Source organism: Psittacula echo, assembly GCF_963264785.1.
Source record: "Psittacula echo genome assembly, chromosome: 6".
Classification (NCBI taxonomy): domain Eukaryota; kingdom Metazoa; phylum Chordata; class Aves; order Psittaciformes; family Psittacidae; genus Psittacula; species Psittacula echo.
The window spans coordinates 2,589,531-2,616,106 of NC_137743.1; the positions used below are offsets into that span (position 1 = coordinate 2,589,531).

At 43.7% G+C, this 26,576-nt stretch overlaps 1 protein-coding gene across 1 annotated transcript; it reads right to left on the reverse strand.

Moving 5' to 3' along the window:
• On the reverse strand, nt 1–25,489 carry PTPRE (protein tyrosine phosphatase receptor type E; the record flags this gene model as incomplete). The annotated part of the gene is made up of 18 exons (XM_080620498.1): nt 1–139; nt 794–929; nt 3,806–3,987; nt 4,799–4,924; nt 5,780–5,914; nt 6,921–6,997; nt 8,103–8,196; nt 9,620–9,769; nt 10,184–10,319; nt 14,165–14,325; nt 14,771–14,890; nt 16,377–16,474; nt 17,159–17,195; nt 17,533–17,609; nt 18,124–18,214; nt 23,154–23,290; nt 25,113–25,186; nt 25,431–25,489. 18 exons carry the CDS (start codon nt 25,487–25,489, stop codon nt 65–67), a joined length of 1,965 nt encoding a protein of 654 aa, XP_080476624.1. The 3' UTR covers nt 1–64.
• Nucleotides 25,490–26,576: the final 1,087 nt, after the last annotated feature.

Below are 26,576 nucleotides of genomic sequence, written 5' to 3' on the forward strand. Positions count from 1 at the left end.
CGGAATAAATTAACAGAATATACAACTCTTTATACAGACAACTTAAAAAATAAGGCAGGGAGTTTCACTTGAAATTAGCATAATCAGAAAAGATGTCGATGAAATCTTGTACCACTCTGTAGCAGAATTCATACTGTTCCTGAAAAACAATAAAGAGAGATTAAAATGGGCTTTGGTTGCATCGGATGATCACAATGGAGAAAATTGGACTTATGCAAATCCTACTGCTAAATGCAACATGTTCTAACTTGGACCATTACTTGGACCAGTAGCTGAGGACTGGACCGTTCTAACTTAAATGGTAGTGATGGTACCTCACTCTTGTCAAATACAGGCTGATTGTCGCCCTTTTTGATGTTTATTCAATTAAAAGTGTGTGGACCAAGCTTCACATATTACTTGTAGATGACTTTAAAGAAGTCAAAGACATTTTTCCCTTTCAGGGAGCAACTGCAAGCCAGTTTAAGCCCAGATGTTTTAAGATAAGAAAGAACAACCGATACACAGCTTAAAAGGCATTTATTTCCTATGTTATGTCACCTGCAATGCTCAGAGAGTTGGGTTTAATCTGTCTCCTAAAAGACACAGAATCTCTAGCCAAGTTGTATTTTAGAAATGCTATAAAAGAGAAATCTATCAACATACAGATTTCTGATAACACCTTGTACATACACAGCCTTCATACATCATTTATTTCAACCTGCAAAAAAACCCCAACCCTTTGTTCTCCTCCCACAAGAATATTTACAAACAGACATCCTTTGACAAAGATCCACATTGTTAAACATCATACCAGTGTCTGCACCATATGTGGCCTTTGCAGTCTTAAGCTCTTCACAGCTTGAAACACATCTAAGAGCCCTTCAGCCTTCACCCGTTCCAGAATATTGCTGAGTGCTATGAATGTACCTGTTCTTCCAGCACCAGCACTGCAACACAAATACAGCAGGATAAAAATGTTAAATGAGAAGTAATAGTGATATGAAATAGCCAAATACTCCTATTACCCACCTTATACTCATTTTTTGTGCTTATTTTGTCACTTTGCCTATGCCAAAAGGGACATAGGATTAACGGCCATTAACTCAGAGCCAAGTTGGAACCAATGAAGGCTCATTACAGAGAGCTTCTGTATGAAGGTGGATGATCCTGAGCTGGCTGAGCCACCCTCAGCCAAGGTCTGAGACTCAGATCATGAGCTGGCACAGCTGCATACTCAAATCTGCATTCAACAGAGAATTTCAGTGTTCCCACACTCTGCTTTTGGTTTTGTTACTGATGGAGGAGAACACAACCTTCAGCGTTTCAGTTCCAAGACTTCGTTATAATGCACAGAAGCACCGTGCAATCAAACCCACGGCTTCCTGTTAGGTTGTGATTTATACTTGTACAAGGTGGACAGATATGAAAGCATCATTATTGTCATTATTACTATCATCATCATTATTCCAAAGCAATTTGATGGAAAATGTCCTATCCATCTGTAATGATTTTAGTGACTCTTAGGACCAAAACCATTTCTTGAATAGATATATTAATATAAGGACAAACTAAGGCAAGACTACACACAAAGCTGTAGTACATATAAGAAACTAAAATCAACTGGTTCTGCCTCAATCTGGACTACAATAAGAAACTTGGTGTACTCAAAGTAACTAGTGTCTTTTGTTTCTGTGTGTTCAATGAGTATATTTTGCCTTATATCTGTTTTACATCTGTGGAAACAAAAATATATTTCAGTAATTATTATTGAATTTATTGTACCTAACTCTATAGCAAAAAAAAACCAACCCACAACACCCAATAAAACAAATCCCAAACAAGCAAAACCAAACAGAGATTTCTTTCTCTCTACCGATGACACTAATTAGGGACTATTTGACATCAACCAAACAGTGGCTCCACACTGAAAGGGGATGGCTTTGATAGGGAATAGTTACTAAAACCAGGATGGGACTGGGAAAGGATGGTAGGGATGGGACTCTTCATTAGGGACTGTAGTGATAGGACAAGGGGTAACGGGTTCAAACTGAAACAGGGGAAGTTTAGATTGGATCTAAGGAAGAAATTCTTTACTGTGAGGGTGGTGAGGCACTGGAATGGGAGTTTGTTTGAAACCCAGGGAGGTTGTGAATGCTCCATCCTTGGCAGTGTTCAAGGCCAGGTTGGATGAGGCCCTGGGTGCCATGGTTTAGTGTGAGGTGTCCCTGCCCATGGCAGGGGGCTTGGAACTGGATGATCTTAAGGTCCTTTCCAATCCTAACTATTCTATTCTATTCTATTCCATTCTATTCTATTCTATATTCTATTCTATATTCTGGGGGTTTGAAACCTGTCTGACCCTGTCCATGTGCACTCGGAGCTTGACTTTGTATGGAACAGAAAACAGAAGCAGCTTTATTGATTTGTAAAACTTTAAATACTTTAAAAGCAAGGGATGAGCTGGGAGTCAGGACAAGGCACAACACTGCGTTACTGCTGCGTATTTTGTCTGTTCTCAATCAGCAGATGTAGTGCAGAAAAACACAAATGTAAAACTTAGTAAAAACTCCGCACTCTGAAATCCGTCACTTGAGAAAACAGAAGAAAAGCACAAGGTGGACCCGAAAAATAAAGGAAAAAAAATGGGAAAAATAAGGGGGGGGAGGGGAGGAGGGGGGCAGCCCAAGGAGGAAAAGTGGGGGAAAAGCAGGGGGGGGGTGGAGGTGGGGGGGAGAGGAGGGGGAAGAAAAAAAAAAAGAAAAAGCCAGGGGGTGAGGGAAAAAAAAGAAAAAAGAAAAAAGAAGAAAGAAGGAAAAAAAAATTAAAAAAAGGAAAAAAGGAAAGAAGAAGAAAAAGGGAAAAAAGAAAAAACGAAAAAAAAGGAGAAAGGGAAGAAAAAAGAAATAAAGAAAAAAGGAAGAAAAAATGGAAAGAAGAAAAAAAAGGAAAAAAGGAAAAATAAGGAAAAAAGGGAAAAAAAGAAAAAAAGGAAAAAAGGAAAAAAAGGAAAAAAAAAGGAAAAAAAGGAAAAAAGAAAAAAGAAAAAAGGAAAAAAGGAAAAAAAAAGGAAAAAAGGAAAAAAAGAAAAAAGGAAAAAAAAGAAAAAAGGAAAAAAAGGGAAAAAAAGAAAAAAAAAAAAAAAGGAAAAAGGAAAAAAAAATAAAAGAGGAAAAAAAAAAAAGGAAAAAAGGAAAAGAGGAGGGGAGGGGAGGGAAAAAAGATAAAAGAGGCACCAAAAACTTCCCCACCATGAAAACCCAGGACAAAGCTGTATTCTAGCTGATGTGTATCAAGTGACACACAAGCTGCCTCTTAGCATTAATGTAAGTATCATTTTCTCTCTGCCTCCGAGGACAGGAGCACATCTCACCTTCAGCTCCGGGCAAGGCAACACTTAATTCTCCTGATAGTCTGTAAAATCCAGCAGCATTTTGATGCTGCCAGAACACTGCAGCACTGTACTGGTGGGTGTATTACCCACCACCACAACACACCCACAGCTCCACTTCCCTCATCACAGCATTTAGCAAAGCTCAGGTGCAGGGCTACAACACCCCCAGGTACCAATAGGTCTGTTTACTCTTGCCCAACAAGTCCACCATCATCATCTGCTGATTTAGCCAAAGACAAGGCAAAAATCCTTTATGAAATACTAGGTTTTCTTTTTTCCCTATCTTTTTACTTAGTTTTTATTGATCGTCTTTTAATGGATGTGGTCTACTCCCTTATGGAGGAAAGCTGTCGTAAAAACAGTAAAAAAAGGAAAAAGAGGGAGAGCAAGCTGGTTCCTTAGCTAATAATGGGAAAAAGAGGTGCCTCTCACCTGCAGTGCACAGTGATGGGGTGGTTGCCTGTTTGCTGCTGCTGCTTTTGGACAGCCGCAATCAGGTCGATCATCCCTTTTCCTTCTGCAGGAATCCCGATTTCTGGCCACCCATGGAAATGGAACTGCCGGACGAGCCTGCTTTGCTTCTCCTGGTTACCCTGTAAAACACCAGGTTTATCCTGTTGTTACTTCAAAATGGAAACACACTTTTACCTTAAATATCTGCATGAAACCTGGAGAGGGGCTTTGGACAAGGGCCTGCAGGGACAGGCCAAGGGGAATGGCTTGAACCTGCCAGAGGGGAGACTGAGATGAGCTCTTAGGCAGAAGCTCTTCCCTGTGAGGGTGCTGAGGCGCTGGCCCAGGGTGCCCAGAGAAGCTGTGGCTGCCCCATCCCTGGCAGTGTTCAAGGCCAGGTTGGACACAGGGGCTTGGAGCAAGCTGCTCCAGTGGAAGGGGTCCCTGCCCGTGGCAGGGGTTGGAGCTGGAGGAGCTTTAAGGTCCCTTCTCACCCAAACCAATCTATGAGTCTAACTCTTGCTAGCACAGAGCTGCAAACACTGGGTCTCTGCTGATGCTTGGTGCTTTCAGCACATCCACCAGCAATGCAGATCAGATCCTACAGAAATAATGCAGTGAGGAGATGTGTGCCGAAAAGGTCAATAATCAGTCTGAATAGATCATGCCTGTAACAGGGAAACATAAAGGAAGAGCTGACAGGCAAAGACAGGTCCATGTGTTGTGAAAGGCTTCATAGGATTTAAAAATCTGGAATCAAATTTCCCTTTATATTGTGGGAGAGGGTAGAAAATACAAGAGTAACAGCAACAAGAAGACATAACCCCCCCTAAACAACCAAACCCCACACCCCTGTGTCAGATGTTGATGAACCACATTTATCTTTAGATAGAAATCCCCTCATTTCACTTGTATAATCATAATTTTAAATGCCTCAAATGCAAAAAACCCTTCATGTCATAACCATGTTACCTGGTTGTATGTAACTACGAAGTCCCTTACGCTTATGGCATCTAACAGGCTGTCGTTCTTTATTTCTACCGTTATCTCTCCATGAGTTACAGAGCCCTCCGATGGCCAGTACTGGCAGCATTTTTCCTGCAAAATTGAGAGAGAATTGTAAATGGTCCTTAAACTTTTTTCCACTCATCCACATTGTCATGAATCTCTGATGTAGGGGCTGACATACATAATAAATGTGTCCTAAACAGTGTAATGAAAAGGCTAATAACTAAGGATATAGCAATGAGATATTCCTATATTATAAACCATTACAACGATAAAAACTTGGGAGTCAGAATCATAGAATCATAGAATAGTCAGGATTGGAAAGGACCTTAAGATCATCCAGTTCCAACCCCCCCTGCCATGGGCAGGGACACCTCACACTAAACCATGGCAGGCTCTGCCAAATACTGCTTTGAAACAGAGTAAAATATTAACTCCTGAAAGCAGTGCAGTGTCATTAAAAAACCCTCCCAAAACCACCAACAAAGCACATTTCACAGCACTAAAACACCTTGAATCTTCAAACTGCAGCACACAGAGCTGCTACAGGACTCCCTCTATTGATGAATGACGTACTAGGAGGGGTTCTGAATAAGCCACTGGAGGTTCTACTGGTAGAACAGGGATGGAAGTCCTCACAAAAGCCTTGTCCTGCTGTTCCCCAATCCCACATGGCTATTCCATGTCAGGCACCCCCCTAAATTTTATGCTTTTCATGTCAACTGGGTCCTTTTGCAAACCATCATTTTCAGTCGTTTTGGTGGGGTTTCTGACAATTCAAGTGGAAGCAGCACCATTGGCCCACACCAAACAGCGAAGCAGGGGCTCATCTTGGGCAAGGCAGACTTGGTAGGCAACAAAAGTTGCTCTAATATGAATGCTCATGTTTCAGAGGTGTTAACACCAAGTGCTTTGCTGTGCAGCTGGGGGCTGTGGGACATGTACCTGCTCCCTCTCTTGCACCTCTGTGAGCATAACGATGGTGTGGCACTTCCATTCCCACACCATCCTCCAGAAATCCTCCACCGTGTGTGGAAGCGGTCCCTGGGTGGCAATGAAGTAATCCTTCTGGCGATAGCCCTGCGGAGAAAGACCAGGGTCTGCTCATGTTGTGATGTGTGAGAGCGAGAGGGATGGGGACGATGGTCAGAGACACAATCATAGAATAGTTACTTAGAATAGAATCATAGAATAGTCAGGGTTGGAAAGGACCTTAAGATCATCCAGTTCCAACCCCCCTGCCATGGGCAGGGACACCTCACACTAAACCATGGCACCCAAGGCTCTGTCCAGCCTGGCCTTGAATACCAACAGGGATGGAGCATTCACAACCTCCCTGGGCAACCCATTCCAGTGCCTCACCACCCTCTCAGTAAAGAATTTCTTCCTTGTATCCAATCTAAACTTCCCCTGTTTCAGTTTGAACCCGTTACCCCTTGTCCTGTCACTGCAGTCCCTGATGAAGAGTCCATGCCCAGCATCCTTGTAGGCCCCCTTCAGACACTGGAAGCTGCTCTGAGGTCTCCACGCAGCTTCTCTTCTCCAGGCTGAACAGCCCCAACTTTCTCAGCCTGTCTTCATACAGAACGTGCTCCATTTCCCTGAGTCCACTTAAACTGGTGCTTCCCACCAGCCACGCTGCTCAACAGCGTGATGGTTACTACAGATCTGGTGACACGGAGCCCACCCAACTCTTGCTTATGGCCAGAAATAAAGGAAAAAAGACCTAAATTCACAGTCCTGAGTTGTGTTTTATGACTTTTTACAGCCATGGCTGAAAGGATGAAATTCGGCAGTGACAGGTAACCGAACAGATTTCACAATGAGATGCTAACCCTAGTTATATAGCAGATACAATATCTACCAGACTTAGAAATATATATATTAACAGAACATCTAAATTGCACAACCATTTAAGCTGAAAATGAGAACACCAGATAAGAAACGTATGGAAACTCTCATAAGCCAAACCTAAACAAAACAGGCCATGCTCTTCATAAGCTGATTGTGTCTCTTTAAAAAGACTTATCAGCAACAGCAAAATATGTGACTTGCAGTTTAAATACCTGAATTTTTTGATACATACGTCTATGAAGGAAGCATTGATGTAGTCTGTGTACTCCTGCCCTCTCTTCATGGACAGAATCACTCGATTGAAATCATCTGAAAGAAAACAGTCTTACTATTAGTAAGTGGGTAGTGACCGCTCCATGCTTACATCTGTGAAAGAACGAAACCAGTAACATCTCTGATCTGTCCCAAAGCTCTTATCCAGGATTTAGTAAGAGCGTGGAGCAGGAGGAGGGCACTGGTTTTACTGCTGTTGCTTTCCCATTCACGCAGGATACGGCGAGGTCTGAAACCTTCATTTTCAGGTGCAGACACTACGGTGCTGCTCCAGATCAGGCATGGAACCACACAGAAATACACTGGTTTAGAAGGCGAAGCTGCTGAAAAATACCTGATGGTAACACATTTTATACTGACAGAGTAAAAACCAATTCATTCAATTGTCTGCAGACACTTTATGAGCTCATTACACTTTGTAAGGAGAAGATACTGTTTGTATCAGTACATTCCTTAGAAATTCGGAGCAGACATACCTGCAGAGAGAACAACAAACTCAGGGGGATGGCAAATGGAAACACCCCTAAAAAGTGTATTCTAGCTAAAAATGAAGCAAACCCCAAAACCACCACTCTGCAAGGTACAAGAGGGTTTGAAAGCGTTTCAATTTTACAGGCAGAGCAGTTCAGACTTTTTCACATGAAGACATGGAGCTGCTGGAGCGAGGGCAGAGGAGGCCATGGAGATGCTGCGAGGGCTGGAGCAGCTCTGCTCTGGAGCCAGGCTGAGAGAGCTGGGCTGGGGCAGCCTGGAGAAGAGAAGGCTCCTGGAGGGGAGACCTGAGAGCAGCTCCAGTGCCTAAAGGGGCTGCAGGAAACCTGGAGAGGGGCTTGGGACAAGGGCCTGCAGGGACAGGCCAAGGGGAATGGCTTTAACCTGCCAGAGGGGAGACTTGAGATGAGATTTTGACTATTCTATGATAAACAGCACTTTACTGGATGAGCTTTAAGGTCCCTTGCAACCCAAATCAATTCTATGATTCCATGACACTATATGCAGTGATTTGCAGGATTGCCGTTTCCAAATCCAGGCAGGAGCTCTACTCTGGAGTTATCCCAATACAACACTTATAACACAACAGCCTAAGGGTCATTGAGTATTTACAGCACATATTTCTATACATAAGAAGTCCATCTCTTACATGGGATAATCTGGATGACTCTGGCTTTCTTCATGTTTGCTGGAAGGTTGCCAGTTCGCATGTTTTCTTTCATTATCCGAACGTTTGTTAACTTCTGCAAGAAAACACACAAATGAGGATGAGAACTCAGCATGGTTCTCACTCACCGGACCTGGTACTAAAGAGAGTTCCTAAGTGCCTTTATTAGGCACGGAAGTGTAACGGAGTCAAAGCCAGCTGACTTGGCACAAAACCCACTTCATTGGCCCATGTTTAAAAATGAATTAAGAAAAACAGTCATGTAATAGTCATGTATGTTTTTCATACCGATATTGAAGAATCTGAACATCCTCCCAAGGCTTATCAATAATGTTTAAAGGCTGTAAAATAACAGTGGGTTTTACCATTTTGGGTGGATTTTTCAGGGGGGTTAAGACACTTTTGGCCCACCCAAGTGTGGCTTTCAGAACCTTATCTCTATTCCAGTAAATCTCTAGTACTAGCAACATGCTATTAAAAGAATCCCCTACCCTCTGAGAGATCCCTTTTCAGCTACTCTGCAATACTGTGTCCAACAGACTTTATGTCAGAGACTGTCACAGTGGTGATAACACAGCTCCACTCTTTCTGGGTGTAGGTGGGCTCACTGATCCTGGACCATCTTAAGTCCTTTTCAGAATACACACCAGAACTAAAGGCTGTTCTCTGCACTTCGATGCACCCTTGCTGGCACAGGGACAGCAAAACCAAACTTAGGAATGCTGGAGAAAGTAGAATATTTGATGTTTTCATTTGTTTGAAATGAAACTTGTTGCTATATCAGACTTATTTTCACCTCTATTTCTACATCACTGTCTTTTCCCAATCTCAGTTTCTAATTAGGTTAATCTTTTAAAGGGAAGTGAGAACTCCAGTGACCCCCTAGGTGTCATTTAATGCTTCAGACCTATCTATAGAATAAATATTTTAGCATAGCATGAGCCCTTGAACAGTTCTACCTACTTCCTCAGACAACAAAGTCCATTTTAAAACACTATCACAAACAGCCAGTGTGGTTGCTCTCTGCATTTGGGGTTTCTCCACTACGCAGAAATGCTTATTTTCCTTCCCTTTCCTGACAGACGTGGATATTCAGCCCAAGATGTGTAAATTCTTTGCAATGCCCTCTGCTGCCAGTCATCACTGAGTTAACATTCCCCTTGAGATGCAAAATAGGAGCCTGTAATCCAGCTCCCTCTGCCAGCATTATCTGATCTGGCACCTAGCACCGGACCCAAAGAATAATGCCATTTTTCTTTCATAAACAAACAGAAAACTATCGGAGAAGTGCCCTAAAACACGCAGTTTTGAATGAGCATTTGCAGAACAGGATGTTATTCAAGGCCCCATTCACTGGCTCCGCAGACCCATTCACTACAAGCACAAAACAAACCAAGTCACTGCTTTGATGGACCTTTGCTCTTAAGGTTACACTTCTGCTTCTGAACTATCTTTGGGCTTACATGTTTGCACACTTACTAATCCTGTGTCGTACTTACTTTAAATTCTTCTTCTAGCCCTATTTTGATGAGGTTTGGCGCTGCGTTGTGTGATGTTTGTAGATGTTTTTCCAAGGAGGACACATCTAGCTCTGTGTCACCGTAGAGGTAGTATTCAAGTAAGGCTTGATAGATGAAGGAGTATTGCATCTGCAATGAACAAAGAGGCAGGTAAGCGTATGCAGAACAAGGAAGTGAAACTATGAATTTTGGCCCTTTCTCATCTATCTTCTTTGGTCTACAATCTACTAATTGCCAAATATACCTTAAGCTAAAATAGAGTTTTCTTGTTACATTGCTCACAGTCCCTAAATTACCACTCTCATGTGCATGGGGAAACCTGGATACCTGAAGATGACGTGCCTTATGGTGATCTTCACAGTCCTAACATGCCTTTTATCTTCTTCCCAGCCCCATCCTTCTACTAGGCTCTGCTCGTTTCCCACTTATCCAGGCGTGCAACAGAACAGGACATACTGGGACGCATATCAGAGTGGAAATACAGGAGGATATTCTTCTCTGAGCAGGAAAAGTTGTGATTCCAACTTATTAAAGGCCACTTACATCAGTCTGAACCATCTGCGGCCGCTGGTTACGGATCCTTGAGACAAACTCAAAGACGTCGACCTTCTGCTCTGCGTGCATCATGTCTATGATGGCATCAATAACGATGAATGTGCCCGTGCGGCCGACACCAGCGCTTGGGAAGGGAACAGAAACAACCATAAACCTCTATGGAATTACCAAGTCTGCAGGAATTGCTATAGCAATGACACAGGTAGAACTTACATTGTTTATACTGGACTGAAATGCTCACTGTGAGACACAAAACTTCATTATTTTAATAATGATAGCAAAAAACCAGGCAAGTTCTTCATGTAAAAGGTCACCTCTTAACAGCTCAGAAAGGATGAAATCAGAATTATATTAGAAAAGACCTTTGGAAAAAAAAATCTGCTTGACCAGTGAAAACAATTCAGTCTAAGATGACATTTTAAACGTTTTTTTCTTAACTTTTAGCTGTTTTCTTGGTTGCTCTTTCATGCGACTTGTTACAAGTTCTACACTTCACCATCCCCAAATCCTTTCTTTTGTATCCTTGAAGAGCCACGAGAGGGAGCACGATCATTATAAATCACATCACTCCAGCCACTTTCAGCTCTTCCTTTCAGAGGAAAAGGGCATGGCATCCTGTGCTAGGCATTAACAGCTCCCCTTGAACCTCCTGTTAGCTCACTTAGTACAGAAATAGATGTGATGTCCACAAACACCTTCTGAAACGTGACAAAAATCTCTCCCCCATCCCAACGTGCTCAAACATCAACGCTCAGCAATGTTAAGTTTCAACTAACACCAGTAAAAAATTATTGCATGCATAATATGACTTAGTTCGTATGTACACGAATATCATTTAATAGCAAAAGCCATGTGAAACCTGTGCCCCCAGGTCCTCCTGTTCCAGACATCCAATGGAGACGAGCAGACCCATGGAGTACCATGGACCTCCACCAAGACTTCACACAACTTCTTCATAGTCAACAACCCTGCTGTAACATTCTGCCTCCAAATGCCTTTGTGTTTAATGATAGGTTTGGCAGGCTCCCCGCTTTCCTTGCTCAGCCACATCCCAATCCAAACACCTTCTCCCCAGCCCCTCTGTGGCCATGGACCATGGGCCAGCGCAGCTCCCACCCCATGGTGGCCAAAGCTCCCTGCCCTCTCTCTTCCTTTCATTCATGTTTGACCTCTGTCACCATGGATGAGTTCACCTCAAGTCCTAGTGTCATGACTCACAGTTTACAGAGACTTTCCTCTTCCTGATGTGTCCTGGAAGCCACCTGTCAGCATGGGTCACCCATTGCCAGCTCACTCGTGCCCTTTGTTGTGAGCTTATACACACTGAACCCTACACTCAGCTTCCTCACGTCTATTCCTTATACGTACACAATCCCTTTTCACATATCCTTGTTCCATCCCCGTGGCCTCTGCCCCAAGGTTACCTGACTTAATTCAATCCTTGTATGTGCCTGCTGAAGCTGGTAATTTTGCCAACCTTGACATTTGCCTTGCAGGTTCCCTTCCATCCATCCTTAGCCTATGCTGGGGTATTCCGTTACTCAGCTATTCCTCAGTGGAGCTCTCTGCTCACTCAAAAATTGTATTCCTGAAAACTTTGGGGAAAAACAGGCAGAAAATCCTGGTTTTCCCTCATTTTATCTGTTCTTTGCTCCTTCCAAATGCTAACTTAGTGTTTTATTAACTTCCAGAAGACTCCGCTTGAGCAGTTTCTGGGTGATGTTTGTATAAAGGCTCACTAAAAATGCATGGTTACTCACTCTCGATGAGTTTCCCTTTCCTCTTCTCAACAATTCAACAGTGTCACATCCTGAGCCGTGACGGAAATGAAGTGTCACCTCTCTGGTCCTTTATTCCTCACAGGCTGAAGCGCTGCACCAGCCCCCAGCGCTGACACACACCGGTGCTGCTGTGTCCCGTTGGACAATTATATTTCATTATATCTAAATCTCTGCAGATTTTTATTGAGTTTATATTTCCCTTCATTTTGCCTCTAATTCTGCTAATTAAACTAAGTACAGACTTTCCTGTGGGTGCAAAATAAAGCTCAAGCCCAATAAGAGTCTCCACAGAACAACATGGTAAGAGGATATAAGAACATTGTGGCTTTCTCAAAGGAAAGACTATGTCAGACTACTAAAAGCTCCGCTTCCCATTTAATGCTTTTATTAAGCATCTTCTATGTGACACCTGGGAGAGAAGATGAGATCTGGATGGCAATGGAGAACCAAAAAGGCTGGCTTGGCCAGGTCAAACATGCTCTTTTTCAGTAGCACACACTTCAATGACTCTTGGAGTGAATTTCTAAGTGTCTGATACAAGCAAGATCAAAAGAGACAAAATACAGGAATCTACAGCCATTCCCTTAAAACAGGACCCAGAAAGATGAAGCCTTCTTTTTATTCTATGATAACTGTTCCTGAAAAGACACTTCTTGCTCAGCTGTGAGCTTCCAGTTGCTATAGAGATTGCAATTAGTCTCTTAAAACTGATCTGGAGTTTTAGTTTCTCTCATTACCACAAGAATTCAAACAGTTTAGCACAAGGCTTTAATAGCAGGATGTTCATGTGTGTGTGACCAAACGAGTGGGAATATGTTCTGCATTGCTATGTAGGACATTCTTAAAATTGCAGCATTGAAGTCTCTTAAATGCAAGTCTTTATTCCAAACTTTCTAGGAATTTAATGGATGATTTACATAGCAAACTGCAATTGTATTGTGGGAGACGTGGGGGATGAATTCCCAGAGGAGCATTTAGTGGCAAAGGTCACAGAGTTGCATTATGAGTCTTGTTTTTCTGACAAAGGAGCATATTTATACCAAATACTGGATATCACTCATGGATAAAAAAGAAACAAACAAGGGAACAACAACTTCTGATTGAGTATTAAAGTGACAGCAAAGATCTTTCGAAATGGTTTTTACCCTGGGCTCTCAAAAAGCTCAGCATATTATATAATATATTGCCCTTTGCATATATACATATGTAAGCAAATACATATATAGGAACATATGTATATAGGAATGCGATCCAGAGGGACCTCCACACACTTGTAAGGTGGGCTGATGCCAACCTGATGAAGTTTAACCATGCCAAGTGCAAGGTCCTACACCTGGGTCGCAGCAATCCCAGGCACAGCTACAGGTTGGGCAGAGAAGAGATTCAGAGCAGCCCTGCAGAGAAGGACTTGGGGGTGTTGGTCTATGAGAAAATGAACATGAGCCGGCTGCAGTGTGCGCTCACAGCCCAGAAAGCAACCGTATCCTGGGCTGCATCAAGAGGAGCGTGACCAGCAGGTCGAAGGAGGTGATCCTGCCCCTCTGCTCTGCTCTCGTGAGACCTCACTTGGAGCATTGTGTGCAGTTCTGGTGTCCTCAACATCAAAAGGACATGGAACTGTTGGAACAAGTCCAGAGGAGGCCACGAGGATGATCAGGGGCTGGAGCACCTCCTGTATGGAGACAGGCTGAGAAAGTTGGGGCTGTTCAGCCTGGAGAAGAGAAGCTGCGTGGAGACCTCAGAGCAACTTCCAGTGTCTGAAGGGGGCTATAGGGATGCTGGGGATGGACTCTTCATCAGGGACTGTAGTGACAGGACAAGGGGTAACGGGTTCAAACTGAAACAGGGGAAGTTTAGATTGGATCTAAGGAAGAAATTCTTTACTGAGAGGGTGGTGAGGCACTGGAATGGGTTGCCCAGGGAGGTTGTGAATGCTCCATCCCTGGCAGTGTTCAAGGCCAGGTTGGACAGAGCCTTGGGTGCCATGGTTTAGTGTGGGGTGTCTCTGCCCATGGCAGGGGGTTTGGAACTGGATGATCTTAAGGTCCTTTCCAACCCTAACTATTCTATGATTCTATATACACATACACACACTCCATAGCCTAAGAGTAGATTACAATTTAGCCTTGATATTACACATGTAACTCCAGGCCAGGCTAAGGGAATGGCTTGAGGAGCACATACATACCTGCAGTGAACCACAATGGGTCCAGCATGGGCAGGATTCAATGTTTTGACCTTCTTCAGGAATTTCAGCATCCCAATAGGTGTGAAAGGCACCCCGAAATCAGGCCAGCTGGTGAAGTGGAGCTGTGTAACAAGCCTCGGAGCTTTACAACCATCATGAAGCTGCAGGAAACACACAGAGCTCAAGTTTGACACTTCATTTTTCATGCAAAGGTTTATACATAAACTGCTGTGGTTATTTGCGACCAATTCCTGTAACATTTAGAGCCTAACTCAAGGAATTTTACAGCTTATGTAAAATACAAACACAGAGTAAAATTACCATAGATTATTCAAGGCCAGGTTGGACACAGGGGCTTGGAACAAGCTGCTCCAGTGGAAGGTGTCCCTGCCCATGGCATGGATTGGAACTGGATGAGCTTTAAGGTCCCTTCAACCCAAACCATGGAAACTCTTCCAATGCAAACAGCACTGCCAGGAATGGGGCAGCCACAACTGCTCTGGGCACGCAAATTCCCTGACTTTCTTTTAAGGAAATATTTGACACCATAACAATTTGCTTTCAAAATGAAAACGAATTCCCATAGGGAGCACTGCCTGTACTTACTGACTGAACACAGAACTTGCGGATGGTGTAGTCTACCAGGACTATGCAATCTTCCACAGACACACGGATATTTCCATAAGTCCAGCACCCCTGGTCAGGCCAATACTGGTAACACTTTTCCTGTTCAAACACACAGTGAGGTTAACAATAAGTCTGCTTTCATTGTTGGTTACTCATAAAACAATGAAGATAGGATACGTAAGTATGAATACAGTTATGCAGAGTTTCTCATCTGGCACAACACAACTTTAACACTTTGCTAGTGCTGTTGAAGCTCAAATTTATGCAGAGAAGGTGAGAACAGCTTTGGAGTCGTTTTTAACCTAGCCAGACCTAAACAGCTTTTGGGTTGCGTGGGTTTTTTGTTAAGGGGTGCCTAACAATGGGGACTACGATGTCTTGAGTCTACTTTCTAGGTGTGAAATGCGAGGCAGTTCCTATCTGGAACATCCAGATTTAACAGTGCTGGCTTCTCATACTGGGAATGGGCTCCACTTACAGACTGCCTTTGCCATTTGAGCTTCATCAAGTTAATAGTAAATAGCTTCATCAAGTTAATAGTAGAACAAGGCAGAAGTACTACTGTAAAGAGGCAGACAAGGAACGCCTGTCCTCATGACTGCAGTTAGCTGATGGTATCTGCAGTATATTTTTGTTATTGTAAAAAATGCCCAAAATAGGTACGAAGACCAACTTTCACACCACCATATGATTCTGTAATGTCTCACAACTGCATCCTCTTCCGTCTCGTCATCCATCTCCTTCCCAAGGCCAGCTATTGCTGCTTATCCCCATATTTCTCCACTGGCAGGAGCCCTTGAGGGGCAAGAGAAGCCTGGTTCTCCACCACTGGGTGGCTTCTGCCTCCTCCCATTCCCACAACCACTTGGGACACAAAGTTTTTCCCTAAGGCATAAGTTTTTGATGACTTTAGATGTATTTCAAGTAAGGATGCAGCACGCTCAGTGTGCCAAACTGTCCCACAGGGGAAAAGAAAATATAAGGAAAGAATGAAAGAGTATCTTTCATGCTTCTTGTTGTTTATTTCCATCATATTTTAACTTAGCTTCGCAAGTCTGTCAAGCAGGAACTGAGTTCAATGTCTCACACTTGTGTGTGTCTCAGCATTCAGCCAGTAGAAAGTCACACAATGCGAGCAGCAAGATGCGTATGAGGAGGAATGGGGGGCCAGAAAGGAACAGCATTACTGTCATAAAGCAGCAGCTTTGGTTCATTTTGCGCATGTGCCAGAAAATATTTGAACTATAATATTGAGGAAAATGAACAGAGTTTTTATCTTCATTTCCAACCAAACCTACCCACAAGCACAGCCTTCCAGTGCGATAAAAGCTCAGGCACGAGAATTGCTTTTGGCTATGGGCTATGCAGGACAAAATTAGCTACTGAAATAGTTTCCTGCAGGTCAGTTTGTATGAATTTGTAGTTTAGAAATGAAAACTACGTGTATGAGCAGAAACCCCCACGTGCTAACAGGGGCTGGAGAAGAAAGTAGTCAGAAACACGGCTGGCCAGATGCTGAGCAGCCACGACTGCTTTTGGAGCACGCTCTCCTAGAGACATCTCAGAGCAAATCAAAGCTTTTTACCTCTTTCCTCTCTTTCAGGTTGGTTAACATGACGATAACGGCCGACTTCTGCTCCCATATCATCCTCCAGAAATCATTAACTGTTTCCTGCTTTGGTCCTGCAGACAGAAGCATTTACACTCAAATGTATGTTTGTAGCAGGTATCTTCCCTCTTGAAACACTCTCTATTAAGCAGACTATGGCAGGAGCATCATTTAGTATTTCTACTTTGCAGTTCTCCCCCATACCAAGGTCCAACATTGCCTGAGAGCTGCTCATCCTGCTGTACAGGACAGGAACCATCCCTGGCAGTGTTCAAGGCCAGGTTGGATGGGACTTGGAGCAACCTGCTCTAGTGGAAGGTGCCCCTGCCCATGGCAGGGGTTGGGACTGGATAAGCTTTAAGATCAAACCAGTCTAGGATTCTATGATTTCTGAAGGGCAGGGGCAGCTGTTGTTTTGTATTGTCTGGGAGTCCCCAGATTTGTGACTAAACCAGCATAAGAATTCATGTGAAAATGCTCATTTCCATAGCGGGATTGCTGTGGAATCAGGAGACACCAATTTTTAAGAGAAGTAAAGCAGGAGTTGAGGGGGCAAGGTGAGCCTCTTCACTCAGAGTATCTGCAGGTCTAAATGCAGTGTGTTACCTCACACTCACAGCTATTTGGTTCCAAGACTAACCTCTAAATCCCACCTCATGCTTGGCCACAATGTGCAGCTGAAAATAACCTTGAAAACACATCTAAAATTGAATGTTCAGCCATAAGGTGTAGAGAATAGAGAAACGAGAATACATTACCTTGTGCTGCAATAAATTTATTCTTTTCTTTATAACCCTATAGAAAAAAAACATCAGAGAAGTTAAAAGATGAAATGCCAACATATGCCAGCAGAAAAATACTTATTCTTTAGCATTGGGTCTGGTGCTGTTTAACATCTTGGTTGGTGACATGGGCAGTGGGATCGAGCACTCTCAGCAAGTTCCCAATGACACCGAGCTGTGTGGTGCTGTATCACACTGGAGGGAAGGGATGGGATCCAGAGGGACCTGGACAAGCTGGAGAGGTGGGACCAAGTGAACCTCATGGAGTTCAACAAGGCCAAGGGCAAGGTCCTGCCCCTGTGTCGGGGCAATCCCCAGCACAAACACAGGCTGAGGGAGACTGAACTTACATCTATATATGATGCATTAATGTAGTCTGAAGGTGGGACTCCATCGATTTGGCTCAAAATCACTCTGGAATGGTCATCTGGAAGAAAACACATTACAAGCATGTTTGCATGTTTATCAATCTGAAATACGTTATGTGCCTGCAAGCAGGAAGCCAGGCTAAGCACACACTTCACCCAAAACAGCTTTCTCCTGTCTTGCCCCTAGTTCTCATCGATTAACTTTCTCCTTAAGCCTTTTGCATCGCTCTCAACCTGGAGGTCACTGTCACTGCAGCTCTACAGTACTGGAAGCCCAAACTTCTCCAGGTTTTCTTGCCCCAAACTAAGCTGAGACCCTAAAATATCCATCTGACACAGTGTATTCTGGTAGAACCCCATGAGCGCCTTATAGCACAGCACTGTATAACCACTATGTAAAACCTAACAGGAGATCAATACTAGAGACGTGCCACAAAACACTGTAGAAAGAACATTTGTGAAGTGAAATTGCATTACTTCAACAGCAAATGAACACTACTACAACCTGCACAGTGCCAGAGTTAATGCTCTGATTGATAAGGTAATGCTCTGATTGAAAAGGTAATGTCTTACATGGCAGGATGTTGGGATATCTGTTTTTCTCCCTGTTTTCTTCCTTATTTGCCATTTCAAATGTTCCCTGCACATATCCAGATGTTAAGGACTAAAAAAAAACCACAAATAGAGAAGTCAATGGGTTAGAAAACAGTTAACTCTTGACTGCACCATGGCTTAGTGACAATCTGCATCCATACACATTGCTCTGCATCCAACAGAATTAAACCACTGCCTTTAAACTTTCTTTGCAGTAACTTTCATTATAACAGGAAACTACATCCCGGCAGATTTTGCTCCAGAGAACGAGTTCAGCAGTTCTGGAGACAGAAGCAATTTTCCCCCCCCCCCCCCCCCCGAGATCAGAGTTATTTAGGAAACGAAGCTGCCATCTGCCGCGGTGATTCACAGCGCCATGACCCAGCGCATGGATGTGATGCTCTGCCGCGCTCCGCTCCTACTTTTAGCCACAACAGTTGGCTCAACAACACAGAGTTTGATTGTTAATAGCTCGCTGCGAAGAACGTTCACTATCGAACACCTTGCTTAGGTCCACAGGTGAGGGTCCAACGCTGGTGTAAAGGGAGGAAATAGAACATAAATCACAGTTCTTTCATGCGGGAAGCTGCTGTACGAGCACACGTCAAATTCTGCAAGGGATCAGCAAGATCTGAGGCTGCAGATAAATTTAGTCAAGCTGAAAAAAACCCCCAAACAACAACAACAAAACACAACACTCCTGCACAGCAATCAAATGGAAGGAAGAAACAGAGAGGAAGAGGGTGAACGGTGATGGGTTTAAGCTAAAAGAGGGGAGATTCAGGCTGGATGCAAGGAAGAAATTCTGTACAGTGAGGGTGGTAAAACACTGGCACAGGTTGCCCAAGAGGTGGTGGGTGCACCATCCCTGGAGACATTCAAGGCCAGGCTGGATGTGTTTCCCAGAACCTGATCTAAATGAAGATGTCCCTGCTCATTACAGGAGGTTTGAACTGGATCTTTAAGGTCTCTTCCAACCCAAACTATTCTGTGGTACCATGAAGATGAAACCAAGGAAGTGCCTGAGCTGTAGAGACACCACCACTGAGCTCGAGCTGCAGCAGAGAGCTTGGGGCAAGGGGAGAGTCAGATACACATCATTCATCAAGAGACACGGCACGAGGCTTCTGCCCTGTGCTTTTAGCTGCACCCTCCCTGCAAACTGCATGAACAAGAACTGGATTTCATTAAGCTTCTTGTATTGAACTCCTAAATAACCCAGTGTCAGCAGCTTGGATCCCACCAAGGGAAAACCCCAGCGGTCTGGGAATGCACAGCCACCTTCTCCCACCCTTCTCCTACCGCCCAGTGTGAGTCACATTGGAGAAGGGAAAACAATAGTCAGTGACTGCAGAGCTTAAAGCAAGTGCTCTGCTTGCCTGGCACAGAGCTGGCCTTGGAATTTCCCCTTAAAAGCAGCAACCCGTGCTGTGAGGGTGACATAACATGAAAGGGGGGGTATGGGGAGGACTTCACTACCACCAGAGAGGAAACAGCAACGTGCGCCTGTGGGTTTGGGTTGTTAAATATCACTTTAACTTGTGAATGCAAGTAAAAGAAAGGGGAGGGAACGTTAAATAAAGAGTTGAAAATGAAAGCTGCTCTTAGCAAACTGCTTGATTCCTTATTTGAATGAAGCCCAGGGTTTTGCTAATTAAAAATACATTTACGATTTATAAAACACAGAAACTTAATTTACATTTTGCATAAACCAACAGCATCAGCGCTTCAAACATGAATCCTTCCACTGTCAACATCCAGGCATCAAATTCCCAATAAAGAGCCAGATAAGTTCTGCATCTTCGTGTGGAAAACGCATGAAAAGTAATTATCTCTGGCAAAGTAATGGAAAACCTCTGGAATAAACAGGGGAGATTCAGGTTGGATATAAGGCAGTTCTTCCTTGTGAGGGTGCTGAGGCGCTGGCACAGGGTGCCCAGAGAAGCTGTGGCTGCCCCATCCCTGCCAGTGTTCAAGGCCAGGTTGGACACAGGGGCTTGGAGCAAGCTGCTCCAGTGGAAGGGGTCCCTGCCCGTGGCAGGGGTTGGAGCTGGATGAGCTTTAAGGTCCCTTCCAATCAAACCACTCCAGGGTTCTGCAAGGAACATTCCCTGCTACTTATTCTTGAAAAGCGCTGATGTCTTTCCTAGAAACTCAGTGTTGTACGACCCGGATTAGGTGTTGAACCCCAGTGCAAGGCACAGCCCCTTTGGCTGCTCCCACCCCTTTCCAGAGCACAGGATGCGATTCATCAAGGATGCACTTCACTGCATCCTCTCCATCACTCCATGAATCACAAGGCACTGATGAGTCTTGATGGTGGTGGATCATCTGCTGCCACCACAGCCTTATCTGCTCCCGCCTCACAGGAATCCTAAGATCTCTCTGAAGCTCCCAAGGGGCTTGATCTCCCCCCAGCAGGAGCACATTTCCTCCTCTTTCTCTGAGAACAAGCCACAGGGACATCTCAATCAAGTCAAAAGGGTGATATTAAAAGCAATTTCTTACAGGAAGGTTTTTCAGACATTCATCTGCAAATCAAGGCAATAGGTAACCAAGCGCAAACATCCAACACCCAGCTCATCTTGCAGTGTGGATGATAAATAGAAGTAAACAGGGGAAGTTTAGATTGGATCTAAGGAAGAAATTCTTTACTGAGAGGGTGGTGAGGCACTGGAATGGGTTGCCCAGGGAGGTTGTGAATGCTCCATCCCTGGCGGTGTTCAAGGCCGGGTTGGACAGAGCCTTGGGTGCCATGGTTTAGTGTGAGGTGTCCCTGCCCATGGCAGGGGGGTTGGAACTGGATGATCTTAAGGTCCTTTCCAACCCTGACTATTCTATGAGTCTAAAGGCCCACACAGAAAGGAATGTGGGGGTTTCATCATGATTTTCTTTTTTCCCTGTGAAGAAAGAACATCATTTTCCCAATGCTCTGTGTTCACAAAGGAATCAAGTAATTAAAAATGAAGCAATTGCGAGTAGAAGGAGCATTTGCTATCTTGGTTAGTGCACAAGTGCAAGAAGTGCGATTCACTTCTTAAGGGTAATTTAGGCTTTATGGATAAAATCAGACGTATTGAAGAACATCATTAGGCACACAGGAGAACTGTCCTCAAAAATCCTTTCTACCTGCTGCATGACTTCATCTATCAGCACTTGCTTTCTTCTCTTTTTCACCAAAAAACCCACTTGGGTCCAAACTTCTTTGAATGGTCCATGCGCCTGTCCAATACTGGCTCATGGACTCATCATTTTCCATCTAAACCTGCTTGAAATTCCCAATGGAGACCCTGTATCTGCATTCCCAGATACGCCTGACCCCCTGACATGTCAGATCAGGCTGAGTGAAGCAAAGACCACAATGGGCTGAGATCCCCCAGCGCATCCCTATCCTCTGAGCATCCCCATCCCCTGAGCATCCCCAGCCTAGTGCTGCAGTCAGGGTCCACTCCTACCCAAGCACCTTGAGCAAAGGGGACAGCTTTGGACCCACCAAAACCCTGCAGGATTTGGCTTCAAGGGGCAGACAGAGGTGTTACCTCAGCTGGTGGGAGGATGGAGCTGAGCTCTGAGGGATGCTCTGAAGGAGATGTTATCACGCAGACGTCTGTGCTGATGGCTCTTGATCTCTCAGCCCCTTTCCTATCAGTACTGCAATAACTGACTTCTGTTTGTCATCTCTCTGGGTTTACCCTACAATATCAGTCACTCTGATTTTCAATTGCCTTTCACCCTTTCTTCTACTCTCAGGATCGAGCAAACAGCTCATACATCCACACAAGCTGCCACAGGAGACAGAGCAGGGACAGATGAACCCACATAAAGCATTGATCAGACTTTCTGTGCCATCACTGCTTGGAGTACTTATTTATGGGGACTGGACCCCCAGTTTTCAGACAAATTCACACCCCCACAGCATGGTGCAGAAAATGATCCAAGCAAAGCAGGTTTTAAATATAAAACCAGATGATTTGTTTGGCTCCTACAGAAGGAATTAATCAGGAGAGTCAAAATTCACACACACATCTCCTCAAATGAGTTTTCACATTCATTTTGTCAACTCTGATAAGTATCTCCACAATCCCCCCTCTCTGCTACAGCACTGAAATTGTGTGGTTTAAATATATCATCAACCAAATTGCAGATATAAATATGGTACCAATTAAGAAGGTGGCTTAACAGACTGTCTAATCAATGTGTGCATCGGCTCTTTGACAACTCCAGCTTTGACATTTAAGCTTCTGCTTCTGCTGTGATGGGAAGTAAACAGAAATAATAAAAAGCATGGAAAAGGCCCCAAATGCAGACGTGTGAGAAATACATCACGCTATCTGTCCACCAAAACTGGCCCTGCAGCAGCTCACCACAGGCTTCAGTTACGACTCCTGTATGACCACACGCAGCTAAAGCTCAGGGTATGGCTAGAAACTAAAACCTCTTTTCTGACCAAGGCAACACGTTAAAGGGAAAAACCTTAAAGTTGAGATGCTTCAGAGAAATGAATGTGCTAGGGCACAGGGTGCTGCAGAGAGGGAAGTGATGGGATGGTAACAAAGAGCAAAAGGTCATTACACCCCCCCGCCCAGTAAAGTCAAACCTCACTATGGCGATATTAAAGGCCACACTTGCGTCTTCTCCTCTGAGTACTTCCCATAGAGGTGGAATACTCTGAGTCCCAAAAAACCCTACACCACCATAAAGAAAATCAATGCTAAGCACAGTCATATCCAATTCTCCTTTTCTCCAGCTTCAGGCAAACACTAAAGATCATCTTTCAAGGTTAGCAAGTGTCAAGCAGTTTATATATTACGAGTTTGGCACCGCCATATCATAAAGCAGTTAACGTTACCGATTTTGTCCAGATAAAGGGCTACCACACACCACAGAGCATATACGAAAGCCAAGACTTTGCGATACCAGCATCACGTACCAAACACTCTTGAAAGAATTACTAATGTTTGCTGATGTCTGGATTTCTCCCCACTTTTCACTCCACAATGAGAACTTACATTGAATTCCTCCCGGAAGAGCTTCCCCTCATCCGCTGACCGCATCCGTATCTCCTCTTCAAGGCTTTCTACTGGGATGGGGAAATACTTCTTGGGGCCCGAGGGAGACCGACTGAGCAGCATGACCCGTTGCTGTTCTGTCAGTACAAGGAAAGTTTGTGTTAAACGCATGTCCAGAGCAACAGATAATAAGTTATTTCCAACCTAATTAATTAGAAGCTGCCAAAATGAACTTCCCACATGAGACTTCCATCAGTGATAAAGCTTATTTAAATGAAATAAGAACCCAAAACCACAGGCCAAGGAGCTGCTTTGAGAACATAATAAATTCAAGCAGAACCATATTGTTAAAATTCAGGATGTCTCTATTTACAACAGATTAAAAATGTGACCAAGTTGTATTTAGGAAAGGAGAAGGTTCCTTCTGCTGATGAACAGTGTGCCAACCCCAAGCTGCTCTGCTGTCTGCAGGGACAACTTTTAGCATCTACTACAAAAGGGATGCTGCTAGATTATTTCACTTGTGAAGGGGAAATAATAATAGTAGTAGTAGTAATAATACTGATAATACTAATACTACTACTACTAATAATAATAATATCATCATCTTCAACTTGGCAGACAACAGTAACTCTGCCCCAAGATGAGCTGCTGCTCTCAGTTGCCCCAGCACAGTTTGGTATGGAGACAGCTGTGGATGCTTCTTGCCCCCAAGACCTTGCCCCACACGGGGAAATAAAGCCCCAGGATACCTTCTCCTGCTTTCACAGCCCTCACGAGCACAATCGACCACCTAGAAATTGCAATGAGCATCCCCACAGGTGGCTGGAAGAAGTGGAGGGATTAAGTCCCCTGTATGGTGAAGATAAGTTTTATCTACAACTGAAAGCAAAGAGAAAGGCAGATCACTTCCTACACACTGACAATGACAAGGTGACTTCCAGCAGCCATGCTTGCAAACTACAACTTGGTGGTTCCTCCAGTAACCATCCCTCACTAAAGGGCATTATCTGGTGTCAGGACACCGCGGGGATGTCCAAACCACGCTCACCAGGGCTCCTGAGCACAGCCACCGACCCAACAGGAAGCCAATGGGTATATTTAGAGGTTTGACCTAAGACTGCCACCGTGTTTGTTAACCCGCTCTTCAGTTCACATGCAGCAACGTGGAACTGGCACAAAGCACAGAGGGAACTCCTGTTATCATGAACTAAGCTTTTCTCTTTGTCACGGCTAACACAATTTGGAAGCAAGAACCAAACAGCCCCTCCACGTTACCTGGGTTTGAACTGAGGCTGGGTTTGAACCCACCCAAAGGGCTCCCTGCTCACAGAACCAAATCCAGCACATTAAAAAAGCCATTGGAAAACATTTTCAGCTCCTGAGAGTGCTTTCTTGTAGTGCTGCTGGCTGCAAATGCTGCCCTGTCTACCCTTTTTCCTTCTTTCTCTTTACATTCAGGAACCAGCAAGTAATTTCACAAGGAGCTAAGGACTATTTTTCCCCCATTTTAAGAAGAAATACTGCCATTTTCCTCTCTACATAAAAAGATCACAATGGCAGAAACCCGGATCTCAGCTGGCATCCTAACAACACATATAGAAAGGGCACAAGAAACATTTACAAAGAAACAAAGTGAAAATTCTTTAAAGCCAACAACTGAAAGTTAAGATTATATACGGATAGACTTAAATATACTTAAAATACTCTACTTTTTTAGTGTCTTCTCTTTCATAACAACACTCATTAATAAAAGCAAACGTAACTGAATAACTGAATTCTTAATTAATCACAGAATCCCAGACTGGTTTGCGTTGGAAGGGATCTTAAAGCTCATTCAGTTCCAACCCCTTGACATGGGCAGGGACACCTTCCACTGGAGCAGGTTCACTCAAACTGGCAAACAAGCCCGTACACAACCAAAATTCCCAGTGGGAAGGAGAGCAAATCTCTCTGTACCTTGTTCTTCTAAGATCCCATTTGGCATCTTTTTGTCCCCGGAGTTCACAACAGCTTTCCTGTGTCTTCTGAACCTGAAATACACACAGCCATTAATCTGAGTAACTCTGTTGAAAGGCAACAAGCGTTTTCCTAAACCACTGTTCACCAACCATGTAATTCTGGAGAAGCTCTTTCTGTTCATCTTCACAGCGACAGCCTCCCCTGTGCTGTGATGGAGCCTCCTGCCTCACCATAAGCACGCCTTTCATTTCCTTGTTAGATCATATCGAAACAAGGCTGAGCTACTTCTGCAAGCGGAGCTCCACACACACCTACCTGAAAAAGTACCCAGCCAACAGGATGAAAATGATGAAGACCAGGAGCAGGATCAGCATTGAAGTTAGCAGGTCCTTGTGTAAATGGTTCTCCTCTGTAGAGTCTGTGGATCGAACATAGGGAACAGTATAGACACGGATTGCCTGAGCTGGCACAGGAACTGTGCCAAAATACTGTGGTCCTGTGCAATGAGCTGCTTGTACTTCCTAAAAGCATCATTATTTCTTTAATATATGCAAAGCTGAAACTGAAGGCTCAATTCTCTCATTGCTCTCTTTTTCCCCCTTCTAAAGCACAACCAAACCGCCTGCTGCTGACAAGATCAAGGATGGTTTGGAATGACTGGTTAAGCAAAGACTTTACTTGTAATTAGAGTAAGTCTAATGGGTACCAGATATTAAGCTATATTTGAAGCCCATTCAGAACATTTCTATGCACATCAGATGTTTCTCAGCCAGCCAGACGTAACCAAGAATGCCACCCTTTGTACAGATTATATTGAATCCAGAGATACAACATGTTTTAAACACATCCCATTTACCAGGCCAGAACACTGCTGCTGGTGTACTAGGCTCTAAAGCACATGCTGAGCATGGTGGAAGGGGAAGGCAGGAGGAGACAGTGCAAACTGTCTTCTGTGGATTAAAATCTAATCTAATCTAATGTAACATTATATGATATACATTATATAATTTTATATAATATGTTATATTACATTACTTTATTACTTTAAAAATTAAGAACCAATAGGAATTATGAAACTTTTAACAAATACTTAGAATGAAGATTAAAAAAAGTATATCTTTTTTATATCTAGTATATATTGCAAGTCTCATCCTTCCGTTACTGGTTTATGTATGTGACTCTTTACGTCTCCGTTTCATTTTGCTTCTATAGCTTTTTCATTCTACTGAACAATTCAATATATAACATTAAAATCATTAAAAACCCAACATGTTTGATTTAAGAAAACAAAACCTTAGCTTCCACCAAGCAAAACACAGCCCTGCTCCCTGTTTTTCATAGACTCATGGAATGGTTTGTGTTGGAAGGGACCTTCACGCTCATCCAGTTCTAACCCCCTGCCACAGGCAGCAAAGGCTTTTTGAATCACAAAATCAAATAGGTTGGAAAAGACCTTTCAGA